Source organism: Struthio camelus, chromosome 21 (genome assembly GCF_040807025.1).
Source record: "Struthio camelus isolate bStrCam1 chromosome 21, bStrCam1.hap1, whole genome shotgun sequence".
NCBI classification, from domain to species: Eukaryota; Metazoa; Chordata; class Aves; order Struthioniformes; family Struthionidae; genus Struthio; species Struthio camelus.
In genome coordinates, this window is record NC_090962.1 from 6,821,058 (window position 1) to 6,839,664 (window position 18,607).

Consider the following 18,607-nt stretch of genomic DNA (forward strand, 5'->3'; position numbering starts at 1 on the left):
TCTGTATTCTGGATAGGATTTATATGTATAACCATCTGGTTTAGTGGCTAGATGGCAGATTAGGTCTCCTATCTATGATGTAATTCTTCCAAATTAGGGGACAATGTAGATCCTCTGTATTTTTAAACATGGTTTCATCCTGTAGCGCAGACAAGAGGAAACCGGCTTCTGTAACCTTGAGCCGTTGCAGGGCTGTACCAGGAGGACTGGTGCACAAATTTCTTCTTGTTAAACAGTGCCTTAAGTCCAGGCACTATGATTCCTGCCAGGCCTGGAGAAAATACAAGCGTGGAAGAGATTTGAACTTGATTTTCAATCAATGAAGAAGGGTAAGCATCGTACTCCAGTTGGAACTATGTTGCTGTGACTTCTGTAAACACAGTTCCCATTCGGCTCATTCCTATCTGATACTACATAGATCTAGTTAGGTGTAAAGTATTCTGGAAAAGCAGCTACAGACTACTGGGTCTTGGCAGGAGGAGAACTAAGCCTGGCTAACAGGAAGCTCTTTGGGAGGCTGCAAGTGAATGCATAATGCTAGAAGTCTTTCTTTTCCAGGTTTTCTGTTGAGAATGAAGACTGTCCTCTTTGATCGTTCCTGCTCTGCCAGACATGATTGCTGAGAAGTGGGAAAAGAGTAATGTCCATAATACTTTCAGGGTTGAGGCTGATGGGTTGGAGACAAGATTTATAAGGAGAGTTCCCAAAGCCTTTGGAAAACTGTGGAAGCTGTGATGAGGAATGGGCACGCTCTGTTGTTTATATTTCTTTTTATTTTTCTTCAGAGCAAAGAAACTTTCAGAAGAATGTAAATGTTGATCTGTTTTTGGGTGCTAGAAGTCGAGTAGACGTTTCTCATCACTGGCTTGAGCCTGCTGCATTCAGTGTAACTCGCAGCCAGAGAACAGAACAAGGCTGGCTGTGTACCACGCCTCTGTCAGCTGGGAAGAGAAATCCCAGTCTGATACAGACTAATCTTTCCTGCCCTTCTCAGCCACTCCGGGACACCACCAGCCAGCTCTCCAATTCCTGCTTCCAGCAGCAGAATAACCTCTGCTCGAGGCTGCAGCAGCACAGCTTTAAGGATTTGGCTTCTAGGACTCGCCATCTTGCTTTGTCAGTGGATCTCCCTCGGAGACGCTCTTGCCTTGATGCTGATTGTTTAGAAGGAAGAGGGAATGAGAGTGTTGGCCTCCCCCAGCAATACCATCAGAAAGCAAAGGAAGGTGGTAGCTGCTCCATACGTTCTACTTGCCGTTGTGCAGAAAGAAGGAACAAGAATAGTGAGTATCCAGTGGAAAAGCAACAGCGCCGGTCTGTTGCTGCTTGTATGGCTCATGGGAACCCTTCGCTAGTCAATACGCATTTGCCATCTCATACTGTAGATCCCCTTCTTGGGAATGAATCAGCAGAGTGTCTCTTTTTAAGCAGCTCCAGTGAAAGTGTGAACTCTTGTTGTCGTGGTTCAGCCCTGACCTTGGGAGATCTCAGTCCATCTAGTCTGGTGGAGTCTTTTCATAGCTCTACCTCCCTTCGGTCTCTTTTGCAGTCCTCACAGACTTCTGCCAGCTTGCACTGTTCAATCCAGAGGCTTAAACAAGAAACTGTTTGGATGGGGATATGGGGCTCTCTCCCTCTGGAGCCCACATCTTCTCCAGTGAGTGGCAGTTTGTGCTTTGCTCCTAATGATTCAGCTCCTGGTGTCCTGAGCACAGGAGAGCAGCTAGCTGGAGTAAGTACCAGTGCAGCTCAGGCAAGATTGAAATGGGGTGTCCCGTTTGCTAAAGACTGGAGCCTCAGTGCAGTGACAAGGGACTTCTGTCATGCTGAACCTGCCTCTGTCTCTCACAGATACGGACATACCGATTCACACACATGGAGAACCAAACTTTCAGGAGACATCCAGCAAGAAACCCTCTCTGCTGCGGTGGGCTCTGGCTGGCTGGTAGATACAGAAGCAGGTTCTTCCTATAATTGCTCCCCTTATTTCAGGTATCAGTCCCAGGCAAAGCCAGCTCTGGAAACTGGAGGTCTTTATGTTCACACAAAAAGTCATTCCCCTGCAAAGGTACTTAAAGGAGAAAAGACATTTGATGGGGCACCCCCATGTGCTGCTATATCTTGGAAAAAAGACCTTCTGTCCAGCCTACATCCAGATGGTCTGCAGGTGTCACTGGAGGCGCAATATGAGGGTGCTCAGGTGAATGTTGGTGTAGCCATGTATGGGACTCCGAGGGAAGTATGCATGAGAGTCACTTCTCCTTCTGGAGATAAAGAGTTTGGGTCGATCCGGCAGCTTAGTATTAAATCCATAGAAATCAGCACCTCTGAACCTCATAGTGAGTCCAGCAAAGAGTCAGAAGAGATGCGTGACTCTAAATTGCAAAGAGCCGGAAGAAAGTCCAGCCCTTTCAGTACTCAAGTTGAAACAGGCTTTGGTGAATTTTCTGACATAGATGGTGTGAATGTGAGCGGAGGAGAGAGAAACAAACACTCCTGCCAGAACAACTGGAGGAGTTGGGAACCTGACACCAATCTGGACCAATCTGAAGAGCCTTCTGTGGAGAGGAGTGCCAACAAACCACAGCGTTGTGAAGAAAGCAGCCGCATGCAGAAAACTGTGTCTAGAGAGGTGAGGGTGTGCTCACTGCATAGCATCCCTGTACGCAGATTCTACTTGTGCTGGTATCCGTGTCTTGCTAGAGGTGCAGAGTTGAGGTACAGCAGTAATGGGGATGCTTGCCCTATAATCTTCTGTCACTGAATGGCCAGAATCATATCTCCTGTGGTCCTGCTCCATCCCAATGCATGCATCTTTCTCTCTCGCATGCTGCTTCTCAAAGACCAGCATGTTCACTAGGCATTTACATTCCCAAGATCTACATGCATAAGGGAAGCATTAAACTAATTTTAACTGTGAATAGTTGCAGGGCCATGAGATTCCAGTTTTGTGGTGCTTTTCCGTGTCTGAAGTATGTAAGACCATTCACAGAGCAAGGGGGAGCGGGGGGCAGAGTCAAAGGCACCCAACATAATATCCAACCTGAGGTGGGACTGTTTTGATCTCCAGCCAGAACGACTTGCCGTGCTGGGCACAAACAGATTCTTCGTCAGGGTAGTGTGAGTTGTCATGTGAGTTTCTATCTTCTCTTTGCAGATCTCAGAGAACAGCTTCTGGTCTTTGAAGGTGAATGAGCAAAGGTAAAAGGAATCTATGTGTTTGTGTGCGAATGTCCTGGTAGCGTCAGGGGAGAAAAAGCATTTGAAAGTGGCTAAGGAGCCAAGCTGCTGGGGACATTTAGTTCTAGGACTTAACCTATGTTATTCTGTCATATTTGGCTTATGAGCTGCATCCATTTCTTTTCAAAGGGTTGCCAAGTAGAATGGAGCATGCTCTAAGAAGTAATTTCTGTATCATTTAATTCTACCTTCTAAATTCAACCTGGATTGTTATTAGCAAGGGAAAGGCATTGGTATCATGAATGCTGCTTTTCAGTGCAGCAGTTTCCAGCCTGCTCATTGCATGATTAGTGAAGAGCAAGAACAGGGCTTATACATGAGATGGGATTCAAAATTGAGACCTGTGGAAAAGATGTGAGATTGCTATCAATTTAGCAACAGAGATGCCTTAATTGGTGTGAGGCTTATGGTCCTTCACTCTTAAGAGAGTGATTTGAAATACCTCTTTGCAGATTGATGGCTGGATTCTGGTTGCCACCTCCTGGCTGTGTTTAGCTTTACTTGTTGTTATTGGAGCTTGCTTTCCCCCCCCCCCCCCCCCCCCCCCTTTAAGTTTCCAGAGCCTGTGTGACAGACAAACGCTGACCAGGTGTTTCCAAGCTTGGAAGAGCCACATCCTCTGCAAAAAGGCTGCAGCCAGGCAGCTTTACAGACAGCAACTACTTCGGAAGGGCCTTGGTGCTTTGCAGTGGGCTGTGCACCTGAGGAGGATGCAGCTGGAGATAGCCCAGCGGAAACACACCTTGGCTCTACTAGCTGTCAGCTTCTGCAGGGTGAGGATGGGCTGGGGACAGTAGAAGAGAAGCCATCAGTATTCTGTTGTGCAGTCAGAAAGGCGAAGATGTTGTTTGGATAGGAAGGAGGGAGGGGTACGCTGTGTGAAATTTAGTGATGTGGACCCTGGTGCCAGTGTCCTTCGTGCAGTTTGTTCTAACTGTGTGGTCTCTCCTTCAGTGGAAGGAAGCTGTGGCAAGACAGAGCAAGAAGCAAACTCTACAACCTGAGCCGTATTCTTATGCCCAAAGTTCATCAGTGGATTTTTTTGAAGTAGGAAGATTAGCAACTGTGACAACATCAGCTAAGCACCAGCTTACAGTAGGATGCTTGAAGGAAGCTGAGCAGGCTTGTAGGTAAGCTGAGAGCATTCTCTTTTTGCTGTCTTGGGCAAACAGAGGGTTACAGAGACAGGGAGAAGATTTTCTCAGATGGTGGGAACACATGTTTCCAGTTCTGTGGATATAGTGTTACAGATAACCACTGCCAGATTTAGTAACTTGCAGCCTTTGAGAACTGAACAATCCTGTTTCAGAGCTTCTGTGCACTACTGGTTTCAGTTTGATTTGAGTGACTGACAGAAATACTCCTGTACTATTTCTTGAATTCAGCTATCGTCTGTATGTGGGAAACAAGTGTAAATGAGATTGGAAGGAGGCAGTACTACAGTCTCTAGCAGGACAGTGGGTGTGTCAAAGGAAAAGATCTTTTGGTTCTGAAGGCAGAAGAACAAGTCCAGACAAAAAGAGACAGCTAGGGAGAAGGAGGTTCTGGATTCTGTTCTGCGAGTGATCCTTGGGCAGATGGAGGTTGAAGCATGCCTGTGACTCTTTCAGGGTGCAAGGAGAACTGTGGACACAGCTACATCGCAGGCAGATGGGAGATGAGTTCTGTTGGAGAGCTCAAGCAATCAGGGATGTGAGACGGCTAGCTGGTAAGCACATGCTCCGCAAACTTGGAACAGCCTGGTGGAATCACTGTTTCACCATAATTCTTGATTAGTGTCTAGTTTTTGCTCTTTTGGAACCTGATGCTGCAAAGTGGTGGGCAGTATCTGTGATGGTGGAGAGTGGCTTACCTTCTGTGTAAGGCACTTTTTTGCCTTGCTCCTTATATGCATGCAGATGCTGTTGCTCCAGTAACATGAGCTGTCTCCCTTAAAAGCCCTTTCTCTGACATTTGGAGTTCAGTCAAGGGTGTTTGCTGTATGACACTAAGTTGTTTGAAGTTCTTCTAAGTTATTTCTCTTCCTGTCATTCTCTTCATGCCCTGCAACACAGCAGCTTTCAGATTGTGGCGCCTCCAGAAGGAGCTACTGAGCAAAGAGGAAGCCAGGTTGGAGGAAGCCCGAGCCCTGCTGAAAAAAAAGCAGCTGCGAAACACTTTCCAGGTGTGGCGTTCTCGGTGCTTGGAAATGGAACAGCTTTTAGCAGTGGCAACTCGGATCCAAAGAAACTTGGTTTCTCGGTAGGTTGGTAAGGTGTATTTTTCATGTGAAGAGTCTGTTTGCTATGAGAGTCCTAGGAGTGATAGAGTCAACTCGGACACTCTTAAAATCATCCTTTTCTTTTGTTTTAGGGGTTAATAAAGATGAAAGTAGGGATAGAACTATGATAAAGAACTGCTGTGGCCAGAGACATTGCAACTTGCCTCCGGTGCATGGCTGACGCATTTTGGTCTTGACCGTTGTTGTCCTTAAAGACCATATCTGAGAGCACCCACCATGTTAGGGTACTCTAAACAGCACAGTGGCCTTTTAATGAAATAAATAGGAGCTCAGCAGAAGACAGCTTCTCTGTCTGCCTTTCCTGAAGTAAACCTAGTTTCAGGAGGAGAAGAGAGACTTGTGCACTCCTCACACGGTTTTCCTCTGTCTTTCATTCCTCTTTGATCTGGTTCCTCAGCCTCTGTTAGACTTGTCATATTCCACGAGTTGGAATTTAAAATTGCCAGCTGAAGTCCTTCCCCTGAGTAGAGAGAGGTTCAACAGAGGCAATATTTTTTCTTTTCGTTTTCCCATTTCCTTTGTTTTCCGGTTTCCTTTTTCTTTTCTTCTTCTGCAGTACTCTGGCAATGACTCAACTGTGACCCAAGCAGAGAATGTCTGGGACCGTGAGGCTAATTCAAACTCCTCTTTCTGCAGAGTTGCTAACTTTGCTCTCGAGTGCCAGGTGTTACCTGGATTTTTGGAAATACGAGTTTCCTTTGACTACAAACTGGACTGGAACCCCCCCACCTGATTTTGTAAAAGATGATCATATTGCTGTTAGAAAGATCTCTTAGTCTAAGTGTTTCAATTTAGTGGCAGTACAAATTTGATTTAAGGAATTCAAAAGCCAAAGCCCTGAAGAAAATTAGTGATTTAGCATTTTGTTTTCCTTTGGGTTTCCCAGGTGCTTTAATGCATGGAAGGAGACTGTTGAGCAGAAGGCACTTCACAGGTGTAACGTGGCCCACCTCAGAGCAGGCTTGCTGAGGAAATACTTTCAGCAGTGGATTTGGATGCTGCGGGTCAGGGAGGACGATAAGCAGAAGATAGTGAACCTCTTCATCCTGAGGTGGAGGCAGTATTATGGTGAGCAGCTCAGGGTCTGAGCAGAACATAAGATTTGGGTTTGCTTAGGCTTCTTGCCTCTTTCGCCTCTTGTATGATGAATTGAAAAACGGCTGAACAGAGAGGTTCAGATGATACATGGTACTAACCAACCAGAGGGGGCAGAAGGCCAAGCGTTCTGGATGTATCAGTGAAGCTACAGGCAGGTTTGTCGCTCTGTTTCATAAACCTAGCAGAAAGCCTTTAAAACCTTGAAAGGAAGCTGTTCTGGGGCTGGGCTGGGTGGAGTTTCTGAGGAATTCCTCTTGACAAATGTTGTTTCTTGTCACTCCCTGTGACTGGTTAAGGGCCAACGATAAGCTCAGTAGCTGACCAGGCTGAGACAAAGAGACATGAAGCGCAGTCATGGTGGACTGTAATGAGACGGTTTCCTGAGAAAGCATGCTACTCTTTTGATGACCTCTGCCAAAAAGTGACACTCCAGAGGGTATTTCTGCTGTGGAAAGCGAGGTTCTGCGAGCACCAGAGAGCTGAGTGAGTGAAGAAGAGCCAATTCCTGGAGCCCTGCCCTCCTTAGTAGTGTTCACTTGGCTTCCTGGTCCTTCGGGAAGAATCCCTTTTACCTCTCCATCGTGTCTGTGCTAGCATCCCTCTGTGGTATTCCTCTTCAGCCACTTTGCCATCTCAGTCTCTTCTCCTGTCTCAGTTCTTTCTCTCAGGCTTTGGAGCAGCGCCGGCTGAGAGAAGCTCTGCGATTGTGGCACCAAATGTTTCTCACGCTGAAGACTGTTAAACGAAGTCCTAAGCACTCTCACAAGGTTGTCCATAAAGATCCCCTCGCCTTGCTAGTTTCTGAGGACCTCTCAACGTCTTCTGGCTTCCACAGCAATGCTCCAGCTACTCTTGCCTCTCAAAGCTCATTGGAAAAGGTAAGGAGGTATTGATGCAGATCCTCTCTGCCCCATACGTACAGACTGCTCTGAGATATTAAGTTAGGATTTTTCAGGAAAAAATTTCTACTTCAACGTCATATTGCCATTAATAAAGTGTGCTTAGTATTTAGGCCTGAAGAGCTTGAGCCTATGGCGTCCAAGAATTAAAATGTCATCAGAAGCATTTGATAAAGTCACTTCTATCTGTGCCCTTCCAAGCTCATCATTTCGTGAGGAGGCATATGGGGAACTGCCAAGCTAGTGAGGTTTCTTTTGTGCGCTTGCTCCTGTATGTGGCTGCAAAGTGAAAGGGATGAAGTACAAAGAGCTCCATCATTGAGAAGAGGGGGATACATGGGCACGTGCACTACCTCTGATAGTTTGCTCTGTCTGATTACTGGCTGTGTTGGCGTTAACTATTCCCAGAGCAGCACAGAAGTGATTTTCCCCATCAAATCTGTGTTTGTACTCTACCCTGTGTTTGTAAGCTACCCTTGCCAGCGTGCAGTTCCTTTGGATGCACCATGGATTTCCCTGAATCGTGCTGAAAAGGGGAGTAACAGACGTGGTCAGAGCTGTTACCTGAATGATTCCATTGCAAGGACGCTAAAGTCACTGTGTGGTTTTTTTTGTTTGTTTTTTTTTTCCCCTCCATGGATGCAGGAATACAGTCTTAGCAGCAGCCAGCAGAGCTTTTCTTCCATTCTGACTGCTGAGGATGTCACACAAATGCCCTATTACAGTTCTTTGCTGCAACTACACCAACGCACAGAGCTGCCAGCTGAGCTGGGTGGGGAGCTCTACTTGCAAGCCTCCCTTCCTCCACAGAGTCCTGGATCGGGGTGAGTTGGTTCCTTGGGACACCGCTAAAGGTGACTCCTTGTTTGGACTGGTTGAATTCCTTTCTGGCTAGTCCCCTCATGTTATCTCTCAGCATCCTTCTGGATGCTTTCTCCTCTGCTTTCTCTCCCTTCTCTGCCTGATGCTTGAGCAGCCTGATACTTTTGTCTTGCAGAGAAAATTGGTTTGTGGGAGGTCAGTTCCAGTCTTTGGCACTGCATACTCCAGGCAGTAATGTCCGGCCTCTTGCCAGTTACTCTGCATGGGAAGAGGTGAGGCTGATAAGTGGTGGTGTGCATGTAGATGTACAAATGTTTTCCGCATAGTACAATTTAGCAAAGAGCCTTTGGGTTCCAGTGAGGCAGTATTATCGTACCTCTCACTGTATTTTCTGTGGGTTCAGAGAGAAGGTTTGGGAGATTGAGGCAGTTATCAAGGCAACTCCTTCCTACCACTTGCCAACTGAATGGGAATTTGACCATGTGCCAAGGATTTAAAAGAGATGTGTTAGACCCTCATGTCTGGATGTACGTGTGTTGCATGTGGGTTAGCAACAGGGAGTTAGGTATCGGCAGCTACAAAAGTCACAGGGGCAAGGAGAAAGGGCTGAGCTGTGTGGAGTGACTGTGTCCAAGCAGCTATTCAAGGCCATTTCTGCTTTGCTGGATTACAGGACTGCAGTTCTGACAAGGAGGTGAAGCGTTGCTGGCACCAAGCGGAGAAATGCTGCCTGCAGAGGTTCTTCTTCGTCTGGTCAGCTCGAACTCAGCAGCTTGTGAAGGCCCAGCAGTACTGCAGGCTCATTCAGCTCTCTCGGTAGGTACTGTGCTTTCCAGAGATTTCCTAAAGCTATCTATTTTGGGACCTCTATGCTTGCTTTCCACAAACTCTTCCTGTCTACAAACTCTAGCTGTCTTTTTCCGTCTTCACAGAATCACAGAATCGTTTAGGTTGGAAGGGACCTCTGGAGATCATCTAGTTCACCTGGGAGTTTTGCAGCCCATTGCGTTGGTTGTCGGTTCCTCAAAATTACTATATATGAACACAATCCTACCTGGTTTGTTGGGATGTCTCACAAACTAGGGCAAGCCCAGGGATGCTGATACAAGCCCTGGTAATTCTCTACCAACTGAAATGGCCTTGCTCCCTATGTATTCAGAAGGTGAGGAGAGCAGTAGACTTGGGAGTAAACCGTTCTGTCGTGGCTGTGCCAACTTGCTCTGTCCTTAGTGTTGCCTGACTCTTCCTAGGGAGAAGTGTTAACAGATCAGAGGTGTTTCACAAAGTCTCCTGTGCGTATGCTTATTGTTAAGGCTTCAATTACAAGGGTGTGAATCTGTGTGAGTTGTTCCTACAGTCACTGCAATGACCCTTGTCCTCAGACCCTTTCTCAGCTGGCACCACTGGGTCGTGGAGAATAAGAACCGAAAAGCAGCAGCATCCCTAAAGCATCACATTCGCTGCTGCCAGATGGCTTTCCAGCTGTGGAAGAAGAGGCTGTCGCAGAAAGTGGAAGCTGACCGGAGATTCAAGTGTCACGTCCACCAGACAGCTGCTGACACTTTGTCGCGCTGGCATTTCTGCTGGCAAAGTGAGTTGCCCTATTCCATAGCAGCGCTTCAGTCTGTAGGAGAGGGATGTTATAATAATGGTTGGAGAGGAGAAAGTCCTGCTTGTGGTAACAGCTCTGTGCACTGCTCATCTGCAGGAGCATATGTTAGTCAAGGGGACAATGGGTGTCTGTGCCTCTGCACCCTTGCAGTCACAAACAGGACACACACCCTGCTTTTTTCTAGGGCTCACTGCTAGGGAAGATGCTCCTTTGGCAGCTGAACTGGAAGAGAGTGGATCTTGCTTTACCGGCACTGCCAAAGTAGTGCTGAAGTGATGCATCGTAGCAGCTAGAGAGTAACTGCAATTCAGATGCAGCACTGGGGGCTTGAAAATGTTTCCTGGGATGTGACAGTCAGGGTTTGACTGCAGTGGGAGCAGGTTATATCTCTTGGGGCTGCTTAACAGTCTTGATCCTACCCCTTAAGGGCTTTCAAGTACTTTAAATACTAAATAGTTGCACAGTGCCAGAGAGGGAGAACTCCCAATTTTTGAGGGGAAACTGCCTTGCAGATGGGAGTGGAGGTGTTCTGTGATACCTTGCTTGGGGGCAGGCAAGAAAAATGGAGGAGGTCTGACTGCTGAAGAGAGGATGGGAAATCTTGGGAAGTCTGGTCCTGTTTGGTGTTTACGGCAGAGATGTATTCTCTGTTCATGCCTGGCCTCTGATGGAGGTGAACGCTGGGCTCAGCTCAGCCAGATCCTGTGTTCTCTCACAGGGAATCATGCCATGAGAGAGCTGCAGCAGCAATGGGCTCAGCACAGCTGCCAGGAGAAGAAGAGGTTGGTCATGCGGACATGGTCTTGCCAAACAAGGAAGCAGAGAAAAGCTGCTTTATTCTGGGAACGTCTTCTACGGCACAGGTTTGTTTCCTGCTTTCAAGCCATTTCCAAAGGAAGCTTTGAGTGAAGAGTAATTTACATAGCGGTGGATCCGGTGTATTTAGACCAGAGCTGGGTTTGAACGTACAGCTAACTTGTGCATGAATTAAGTTTCTGTGGGAGTGCTTTCCCTAGAAAACTCATATTTTAAGAGGTCTGTGACCCATAGCCTCAAGACCCTCTGTCTTGTTCTTCTCAGAAAGCAGGACAATATGTCTGGCTGGATGAGGCAGGTTGTAAAAAGTGACTCAATTCTGAGTGAGAGGGTCTGAAACGTTGCCCTCTTCTTAATCCTTGGAGCACTGTGTCTCAGATGGCATAAAAGAGGAGAATTAGGTTACCTTAGCAAGAGAATCTCTGGGTTTCTGGCAAGCTAAGTCTCTCCCATAGGGACCACTGTGGTTCTCCTTCTCTGATTAGTGCTCTAGGCTCTGTTGCATCTTGCAGAGCAGCGCTCATGCCTGGGAGGAAGTAGACCCTGTGTGCCTGGAGGGTTTTAGCAGTGGAAAACTCACTGCTTCCTCCTTGTCACTATGCTCTTGTATACCCTGCTATTAGGAAACTCCATGGTCTACAGAAATTCTCAGCTTCAAACTACTAGCCTTTGCTAATAAACTGTGTCTGTGGCCATCATCTATTCAAAAACTTCTTTTCCTTCCTGCTCAGTGTTAGATGTGCAGCATGGATTTTGCGGACTAAGCAAGGCAGATGCAAATTAATGTGTGTAATTTAAAAAAGCAAAACTCCTGTTTCCACTGGAAGTGTATAGTACCTGCCAAATGGAATACTTTTTGAGGGGCAGAGGTCTTAACAGAGATCTGATTGCTACAATCCTGAATCTTTTAGATTCTGGACACAGTGTGTTGGTTTTCATTTAAGGTAGTGTGAAAAATTGAGTTCAATATACTTCAGGAGAAAAGCAATATTCAGTAAAGCCTATGAAAGGTGAGCCATGATGTTCAATTTCCCGCAGTGTTATTTATGATACAGGCAAAGCAGTAGTATGTTCTGGGGTCTCATGTTATGGTGCATATCCGGGAAATATAAGAGTTTAATCGGAAGAGCAAGGTGTCTGCTGCCAGTCTTTGTCAGCATTGTTTGTCTCCTAGCTGTTCTTCACTCCCTTTCTCACTGAAATCTGTTTTGTTTGTTTTCTATTGTGTAAGGCTACTGTTTGTCTGAAATGCAGTGAAGTGTCCAGGGGCAGTGAACCAGGAAGTGTGTTCAGGTGGTTCTCCTTGAGATTTCTGAGGAGGATAAGAATGAGTAAAATGAATAATGCTAAGGATTCATTTAAGGTGTGGGAAGTGCAGGTTTGGCCCTAGCAGATTTCCTTTTGGATTGCAGGTTCAGCCGAAGATGAGACAAAGATTTGCAGAGGAAAAAGCAACTAGAAACCCTGTAAAACCTTAGTGGCTATGATGCTTAGATTGTGCACTCACCCCACCCTGCTGCACTTTCTTCTCCAAATCAATCTATGTGGTGGCACCCTGGCGGGAACTGCGTTTCAGAAAAGTCCTTAATGTTACTCCTTCCTGTAGAGTGTGTCTCCATCGTTAATTTTGCTTGTGAGCTCTTCTTTGATGAGTGGGCACTTCTAATTTCTCACCTGGATATGGTACAGGCTGAGCCCTCTCTCTTCTGAGGGGGGCATTTTTCATGCTAGGGTAACCTGCAATAGGTTCTTTTGATCTTCAGAGAGGCCTGCCAGGCAGAGGCTATTTACACCTCTGCCCTCTGGTGCAGTCAGATGATTTGCATAATGAAAGTCCAGCTGGCACAAGAAACCGAAAGCCGGGAGTTAAAAGCAGATTGGCTTCCGGGGTTGCAGAATAAGCCTGACCTCCTGTGCATCAGCCTGCAAGAGCTGGCCTATGTAGAGAAGTTACTGTGCGTGCAGATTTACAGTGCTGTTAAATAGTAACTCTTTTTTTGTAGACATTAATTTTGGAATAAAATTGTCTACACAAAGATGATGTGTTATTCTAGTCACATATCCTATGTAGGCAAGCCCTTGGTTTATATGTGCTTATATGTGTCAGCCAGGTTCTGCACTGAAGGAGATTTTAGAGATTTTATTCTCATCCCATAAGGAAAAGCTCTCCTCGCTAAAGCATCATCTTAAAGGGGAGCTGCTGGCACAAGGAAAGATCAAAGACTGACTGATTTAATGGCAGATTTTCCTTTCTTTTCTGTGAGAGATCATCTGTGTGTAGTGGTAGGGCAGCCTGGGAAAAGCATTTGTTCTGTGGGCAAAGCAGAAGCATAGTATAACATTGCATTCTGTTTGCAGAGACCCTCGAGGAGAAGAAATGCTAAAATGCCCAGACTGAAGCAGTCCTATTCCTGGGCTTTGAGCAATTAAGAGCTAGCAGTGCTGTGATTCTGAAGTAAAATGAGGAGAGTTTCTTAGTGTAAAGTAACTGTATTCTAGGAGTCTGGACTTACATTCCCAGTGCCTTGTCCTCCGGAGGTGTTAACAACACAGAGAGATAAATATTGTTTGTGGAAGGAATAACAGGAACAGTCTTTGTTCTTGCTGAATGCTTTTTTGATTGCTCTGACCAATTAGATATGTCACTGCAGGGTGGGGAGTAGAAGGTGGAACTTGGCTTGTAGTCTGTTCAGTGCTGATACAGAAATGTGACTTTAGGCAGCTGCCATTTCTCTGTATTTGTGCTGTTTTTCAGATGCCTAATCACCTGGTCCCACATCACTGCCTATAGGCAGAAGCAGCGTGAAGCCCTTTGCTGTTTGGAAAGTGCCAGAGAGCGCCGTCTCCTAGCAGTGACCTTTGCCCACTGGAGAGTGGAATTCTTGAGAGCTAAACAGCAGTTGCTGGGAGAGGGAAGCCACAAGCAGCAGGCACGCTGTCAGGCTAAAGCCTGTCACCGCTGGCGATTGGCCTCAAGGGGACAGCAAGCCCTGCGCCTAGGTTCTGTGGCCACCATGGAACAGGTAAGAAGAGACGAAGGGCCCTGCGAGACAATGAGGCAGTAACTCTCTGTTCTCTTGTGAAGACTACAGTAGGATCTCTGGGCATTGAGGTGCATTGACGAGGCTTGTATAAAAACCTCATGTTGACTGGTGGTGACTGTGGTGACTACCTAGTCTCTCTAAGTAGTCTCTCCACTTTGCCTTGAAGTGCTGTACAGACTACATGCACAACCTCATCGGTAAAATCTGGAGCCAATTGCAGCAACCATCTGGAGTACAGCACTAAGGAATGGGACATTTAAACCAGAGAGACAAGAACACTCCTTTCTCTTTGCTCTAAAATGAGATGGGATGATAACTGTCCCTGCAGAGCAGATGGAGCTGTCAGAGTTGCAGCCTTTTTCAAAAGGCTCACAGCTAGTAAACCACAAACAGCTCAGTTTGGAATGGCTGAATCAATCCTGTTGGGATCTCAGCTGTGCGGTTTCTGACCTAGGGTCTAGCATATTTAACCACCTGCAGGGGTATGAATTTGTATGTATCTCTAAAGCTAGTGTGTGTGTGCACATGCATGTGTCTAGTTTTGGCTGCAGCTCTGTTAACTTTATTTTCAGGCCTGCAACTACTGGACAAAAGCAGCTGCCTTTTCCCAGTGCTCGCGGCAATGCAGTACCCTGATAGGCGCTAGGAAGAGCAGGAAGATGTCTCTGTCTTGGTCTATCAGTAAGAAGATGCCCCCTCCTCTCTTTCTTTGGGTCCATGTGGGGAGCGTGAGTGAGGAGAGAAGGGGAATAGCGTTCCCTAGCCAGATGACTGGGGCTTCTCTGTGAAGGAGGTGCTTGTGGCAGTGGGACCTTGACTGAGGGTTGCTTCTGTTTTCAGGAGCCAGAGGACTAAGGGCCCGTGGTAGGCTCTGATCATTCTTTCCCTAGCTGTGGTGTTAGCCCATGTGTGAGTCCTCTTTTCTTTCATAGAGAGGAGAGGATGCAGAGAAAAAGGTTCACCACTAGCACCAGCTGCCCCCTTTGGGCTTTTTCCCAGCGCCATTCACCGCTGGCTGATGATCTACAGAAACCAAAGCCGGGCGGAAAGGCTGCCACTCCATCAGCTGGTGGACAGACCTGGTGTGATGGGATTCACTCCTGCACATGCCGGGATCCAGAGCAACTCTGAGGTGGGCTCTGAGGAGCCGGATGAGAAGTGGCTTGGGTAAGCAGAGCAGAAGGCTCGGGGCTTCCTCTTCCAGCTGGTGCTACTGTCAGGGAAGGACTCCCTTGCAGGGCTCTCGGGCTGATCAAGCTCTTCTTCCTCTCTTGCCTACAGGAGGAAGTATCTGAGGCGGTGGCATCACGCAGTGATGCTGCGCCAGTGCCAGCGTGGCAGGAAGCTGCGCCGCCTGGCAGGGGGATGGCAGCAATGGAAGGAGGCCAGCAGGGTAATGCTGCTGGCAAAGGTGTTGGTGAGTGTCTGGTATCACCACCAGCATGGTGGTGGTGGGTGTTATCAGGCGAGCCTACTCTGCTTGCATCCTCACACAGGCCCTAAAGATGAGACCCCAGGGATTTAACAAGTACTAGAGCGCACTGGAAATCCTGGTCTCCTGCTGTGGCTACTTTTTCCAGCTTTCTCTTTGAAATGCCAGCCTGGCAGACTGACATAACCATATATTTATTTGTGCTTTGCCCTATCTTACAGGTGGGAAGCTGAGACTTAGGGTGATTTGTGTAGCTTATCCACAGCCTGTGCAAAAAGTCTGCAGCAAGCATTACAATCTATAATGTATGTCCTCATCTGTATTCCCTGATGTCCGTAGCCTACCAAGGGCTGTCATCTGGCCTTCCCTTCTTCTGCTCAGGCCTCAGCCATCTATGGAACACACTGATATTCTTTCTGGCTTCTCAGGCATTGTGAGATGCACTCTCTAAGCTGCCTGCGGGACAAGGTGGTGCACCTACAGAGCATCCGTAGTCACTGAGGAGCTGTGGCTAGAGCACTGCTGAGGTACCATTCTTGCCTCAGGGTACTGTGACTTAACTAGCCGCAATATTTGCAGGAGACTAATTCAGCAAGAGCTTTGATAGCTGTCAGCTTCATTCGTTATCGATGCAGTGTCGTTCAAGAGGGCATGGGGAAAGTGACTGGAAGCAAGGTGGGACTAAAGGGAAGTGACGTGGTTTGCCTGCCAGAGCTCACCTAATCTCTCTTTTTCTGGCAGGACCAGCAGCGGCTGATGGAAAAGGCCTGGAAGATGTGGAGACGACAACACTTGCAAAGCTGTGTGGTGCAGAATGTTTTGGAGGAGGAAGCCAGGAGACTACTCATCCACGTAAGCACTTATATTCTTATGCTTATATTCTATGGATCCCAAGCCTCTGGCACAGGGTACTGAACAGTTGCATTGCCTCAAGGATTAAAAGGTTTACATCTAAGCTCTAGACACCAAGTGCTGTTCTGAAACCATCTCCAAGCAGGATTGTCACGTGTTATCGCTTGGGAGGTGATACGTAACTAAGGGCTATAGTCTGGATCCACGTAAAGGATCTCTTGCTCCTGTAAAGGGTTAGATCAGAAAGAAAATCAGCAAATGGCAGTGTGTTGTCAGAGGGATGTGGACTGAATCCCAGACAAACCTGTTTTTTTTTTTTTTTCAAAAGAGCTTTAGTCACAAGAGCTTCCCCTCATTGTGACTAGGTTTGTGCCTTTACCAAGAAAGGTGGAAGGTGCTAGGTTTCATGATGGACCAGACAGCACCCCAAAGACAACTGGTGTTTGCTTTGTTTCTCTCCCTGCATAAAACACTTGCCTAGGGAGAAGCTGAACGCATCGAGGAATGGGACTTGTCCATAACAAAGGAAAATAGCTTCCAGCTTTATATGGATGCATTTTTGGGTGTTAATCACAGCTTTGTGTCAGCAGTCAATTTCCTTGACATATGCCTCCTTCCCCACTGTTGTCAGAGATACCATTCAAAAACCTGCTCAGGGAAGGAAAGGGCTCCACGGTGGTGCAGGAGAATTGTGCTGGCTTGTACCCAAGGGCAGGCAAATTGCTATAAACTTGAGTAAGCAGGGAAAGTTCACTGGCTCAAATAGCCAGTTCCTCAGCTCTGCCTTCCCTCCCTGCCCACCAGAGATGCAGTATTAGGCCGTCCTTTAACAACACAGGGGCAAGTATTAGGGCAAGTACTGGAACAAGGGGGCCAAGGGGGATTGGTCTTCCTTCTGCCACATTGATATTTGCTCTGCACTTCTCTTGTTGGCTAGAAACAGGGAAGGGTCTCCCAGTAAATGGTAGGGCAGGTAGCATGGCCGTTGCTAGAGGCAGAGCTGTGATTGCTGGTTCTGTGCGCGTGACTGCACCCCCTCAAGGATAACCTGAATATTTGATTTGTCCACTCTACTCTTTAAGGCCTTTGGAAGGTGGCGCCAGCTAACAACATTCCAGCTTGAGAACAAAGGACACTGCTGAGTGGTGGAGGCCTGCCTGCAGCTGATCATTTCAGGACATGTGGAGGATACAGCCAGCTTCCACAACAAAGAGTTGGTCCTGTGAAATCAAGAGAGCAGGGAACATTGCTCGCATGATAAAAGCAATGCCGCAGGCCAGAAGCATGATAGCCAAAGGACAACCAGCAAGAGATGGTACCTCATGAAAGGTTCTCTTTAAAGGCCTGGTGGTATCCTACCTCCCTACAGCCACAAACTTGAAACTTATTCCCTTTTGTTATGTGGTTGCATTCCTTTCTCATTTTGACCCTGATTTTGTTGATTGGAACTCTGATTAAAGGTCAAACCACTTTACAGGTTCTCCCTTTACTCAGTGTTTCTTCCTGGACAAGAGCTTAGTGTAAGTGCAGGGGAGGTGGCAAACGATTAAGCCTTAAAGAAATGAGCAAGAGCTTTCCTATGCAACCCCTCCATCCTATTGATTCCAAAGTCTCGTGTGAACATAGGCCTTTACTTTTAGATTTGCTTCTTCCTTTTGGGGGGGAAAACCCGTATGGCCCATATCTCCTCCCCCTGTACAGGGCCATCAGCTCTTCATTAAGGTTTTCAGTGGGTGGCCAGCCTCTGATTGCTTCCTGCTGGTTCATTTCTGTGCTGAATGGACTGGGGATGAAGAAACCTGCTGGGAACAGCTGAGCGCGAAAAGCTTTGCTGAGGCAAGACAGGCGTGTCTGACCCCCAACCCTCCTATTACTTACTCCTGTGATTGATGCCCTATAATTACCCTTGGTATATGAGCCCAGTCTCAGACAGCTATAATGAGAGGGTCTGAAGAATCTGGAAAGGGTTTTTCTTCCTTGCTTGTTTGAAAGAGATGCTAGCAGCTTGGCAGGGATCTTGAAATCCCACTGGGAACTGGCCCAAGGCAGTGTTTTTCCTAGCCTGTGGTAGATTGGTGGGATTGTTTAGTACAGTTGTACTAAAGCAGCCTCCTACTGCTGCCCCAGCCCCTTGTTTCAGTGCTCTGAGCTTAAGGCTGTTAAGAGTCATTTGGTCATGAAAGATAGGGTGTCTTTCCCTACAAGTACTGGGGAAGTTCTTGGGGCCTTGCAGAACTGAGCCAAAGGTTGTGGCTGGCTGCTTTTGCTAATACTAGGATTTAAGCCTTTTTGCCCTACCACTGAGCTTTGTCCAGACTCTATTTAGGGTCCTTATTGGAAATACTGGCAGAGCTGCTCCAGAACAATTTTTTTCTTAAAACCTTTGTCCTGAGGAGATTAGTTTGCAAACAATATTCCTTGTGCTGCTTACAAGAGTATAGCCTTGTACAAGACGACATTTGCATTTTTATGCATTTTATTGTCCTCAGTCAAAGAAGCACTGTGACTCCT

At 47.1% G+C, this 18,607-nt stretch overlaps 1 protein-coding gene across 3 annotated transcripts; it reads left to right on the top strand.

The window, feature by feature from the left end:
• The first annotated feature begins 702 nt into the window (after positions 1-702).
• On the top strand, positions 703-17,577 carry C21H1orf167 (chromosome 21 C1orf167 homolog). 3 transcript variants are annotated; one of them, XM_068915768.1, is made up of 21 exons: positions 1,047-1,283; positions 1,550-2,632; positions 3,158-3,201; positions 3,794-4,013; positions 4,195-4,370; positions 4,851-4,948; positions 5,295-5,481; positions 6,408-6,589; positions 6,916-7,102; positions 7,275-7,497; positions 8,164-8,342; positions 8,516-8,612; positions 9,014-9,156; positions 9,723-9,931; positions 10,671-10,815; positions 13,524-13,791; positions 14,385-14,493; positions 14,745-14,979; positions 15,094-15,229; positions 15,986-16,096; positions 17,179-17,577. In XM_068915768.1, exons 1-21 carry the CDS (start codon positions 1,179-1,181, stop codon positions 17,236-17,238), a joined length of 4,197 nt encoding a protein of 1,398 aa, XP_068771869.1. In that variant the 5' UTR covers positions 1,047-1,178; the 3' UTR covers positions 17,239-17,577. The 3 variants fall into 3 exon arrangements, with proteins under 3 accessions (XP_068771867.1, XP_068771868.1, XP_068771869.1); XM_068915766.1 differs by having other exon boundaries at positions 703-2,632; XM_068915767.1 differs by having other exon boundaries at positions 703-2,632; positions 5,298-5,481.
• The last annotated feature ends 1,030 nt before the right edge of the window (positions 17,578-18,607 follow it).

Excerpts from the sequence above, each read along its gene's own strand:
- C21H1orf167 (XM_068915766.1), top strand. The coding sequence starts at position 1,331 with ATGGCTCATGGGAACCCTTCGCTAGTCAATACGCATTTGCCATCTCAT. Across the intron at positions 4,014-4,194 it reads TAGCTGTCAGCTTCTGCAGG|TGGAAGGAAGCTGTGGCAAG; the intron begins GTGAGGATGGGC and ends TCTCTCCTTCAG. Across the intron at positions 14,494-14,744 it reads GTCTCTGTCTTGGTCTATCA|AGAGGAGAGGATGCAGAGAA; the intron begins GTAAGAAGATGC and ends TTTCTTTCATAG.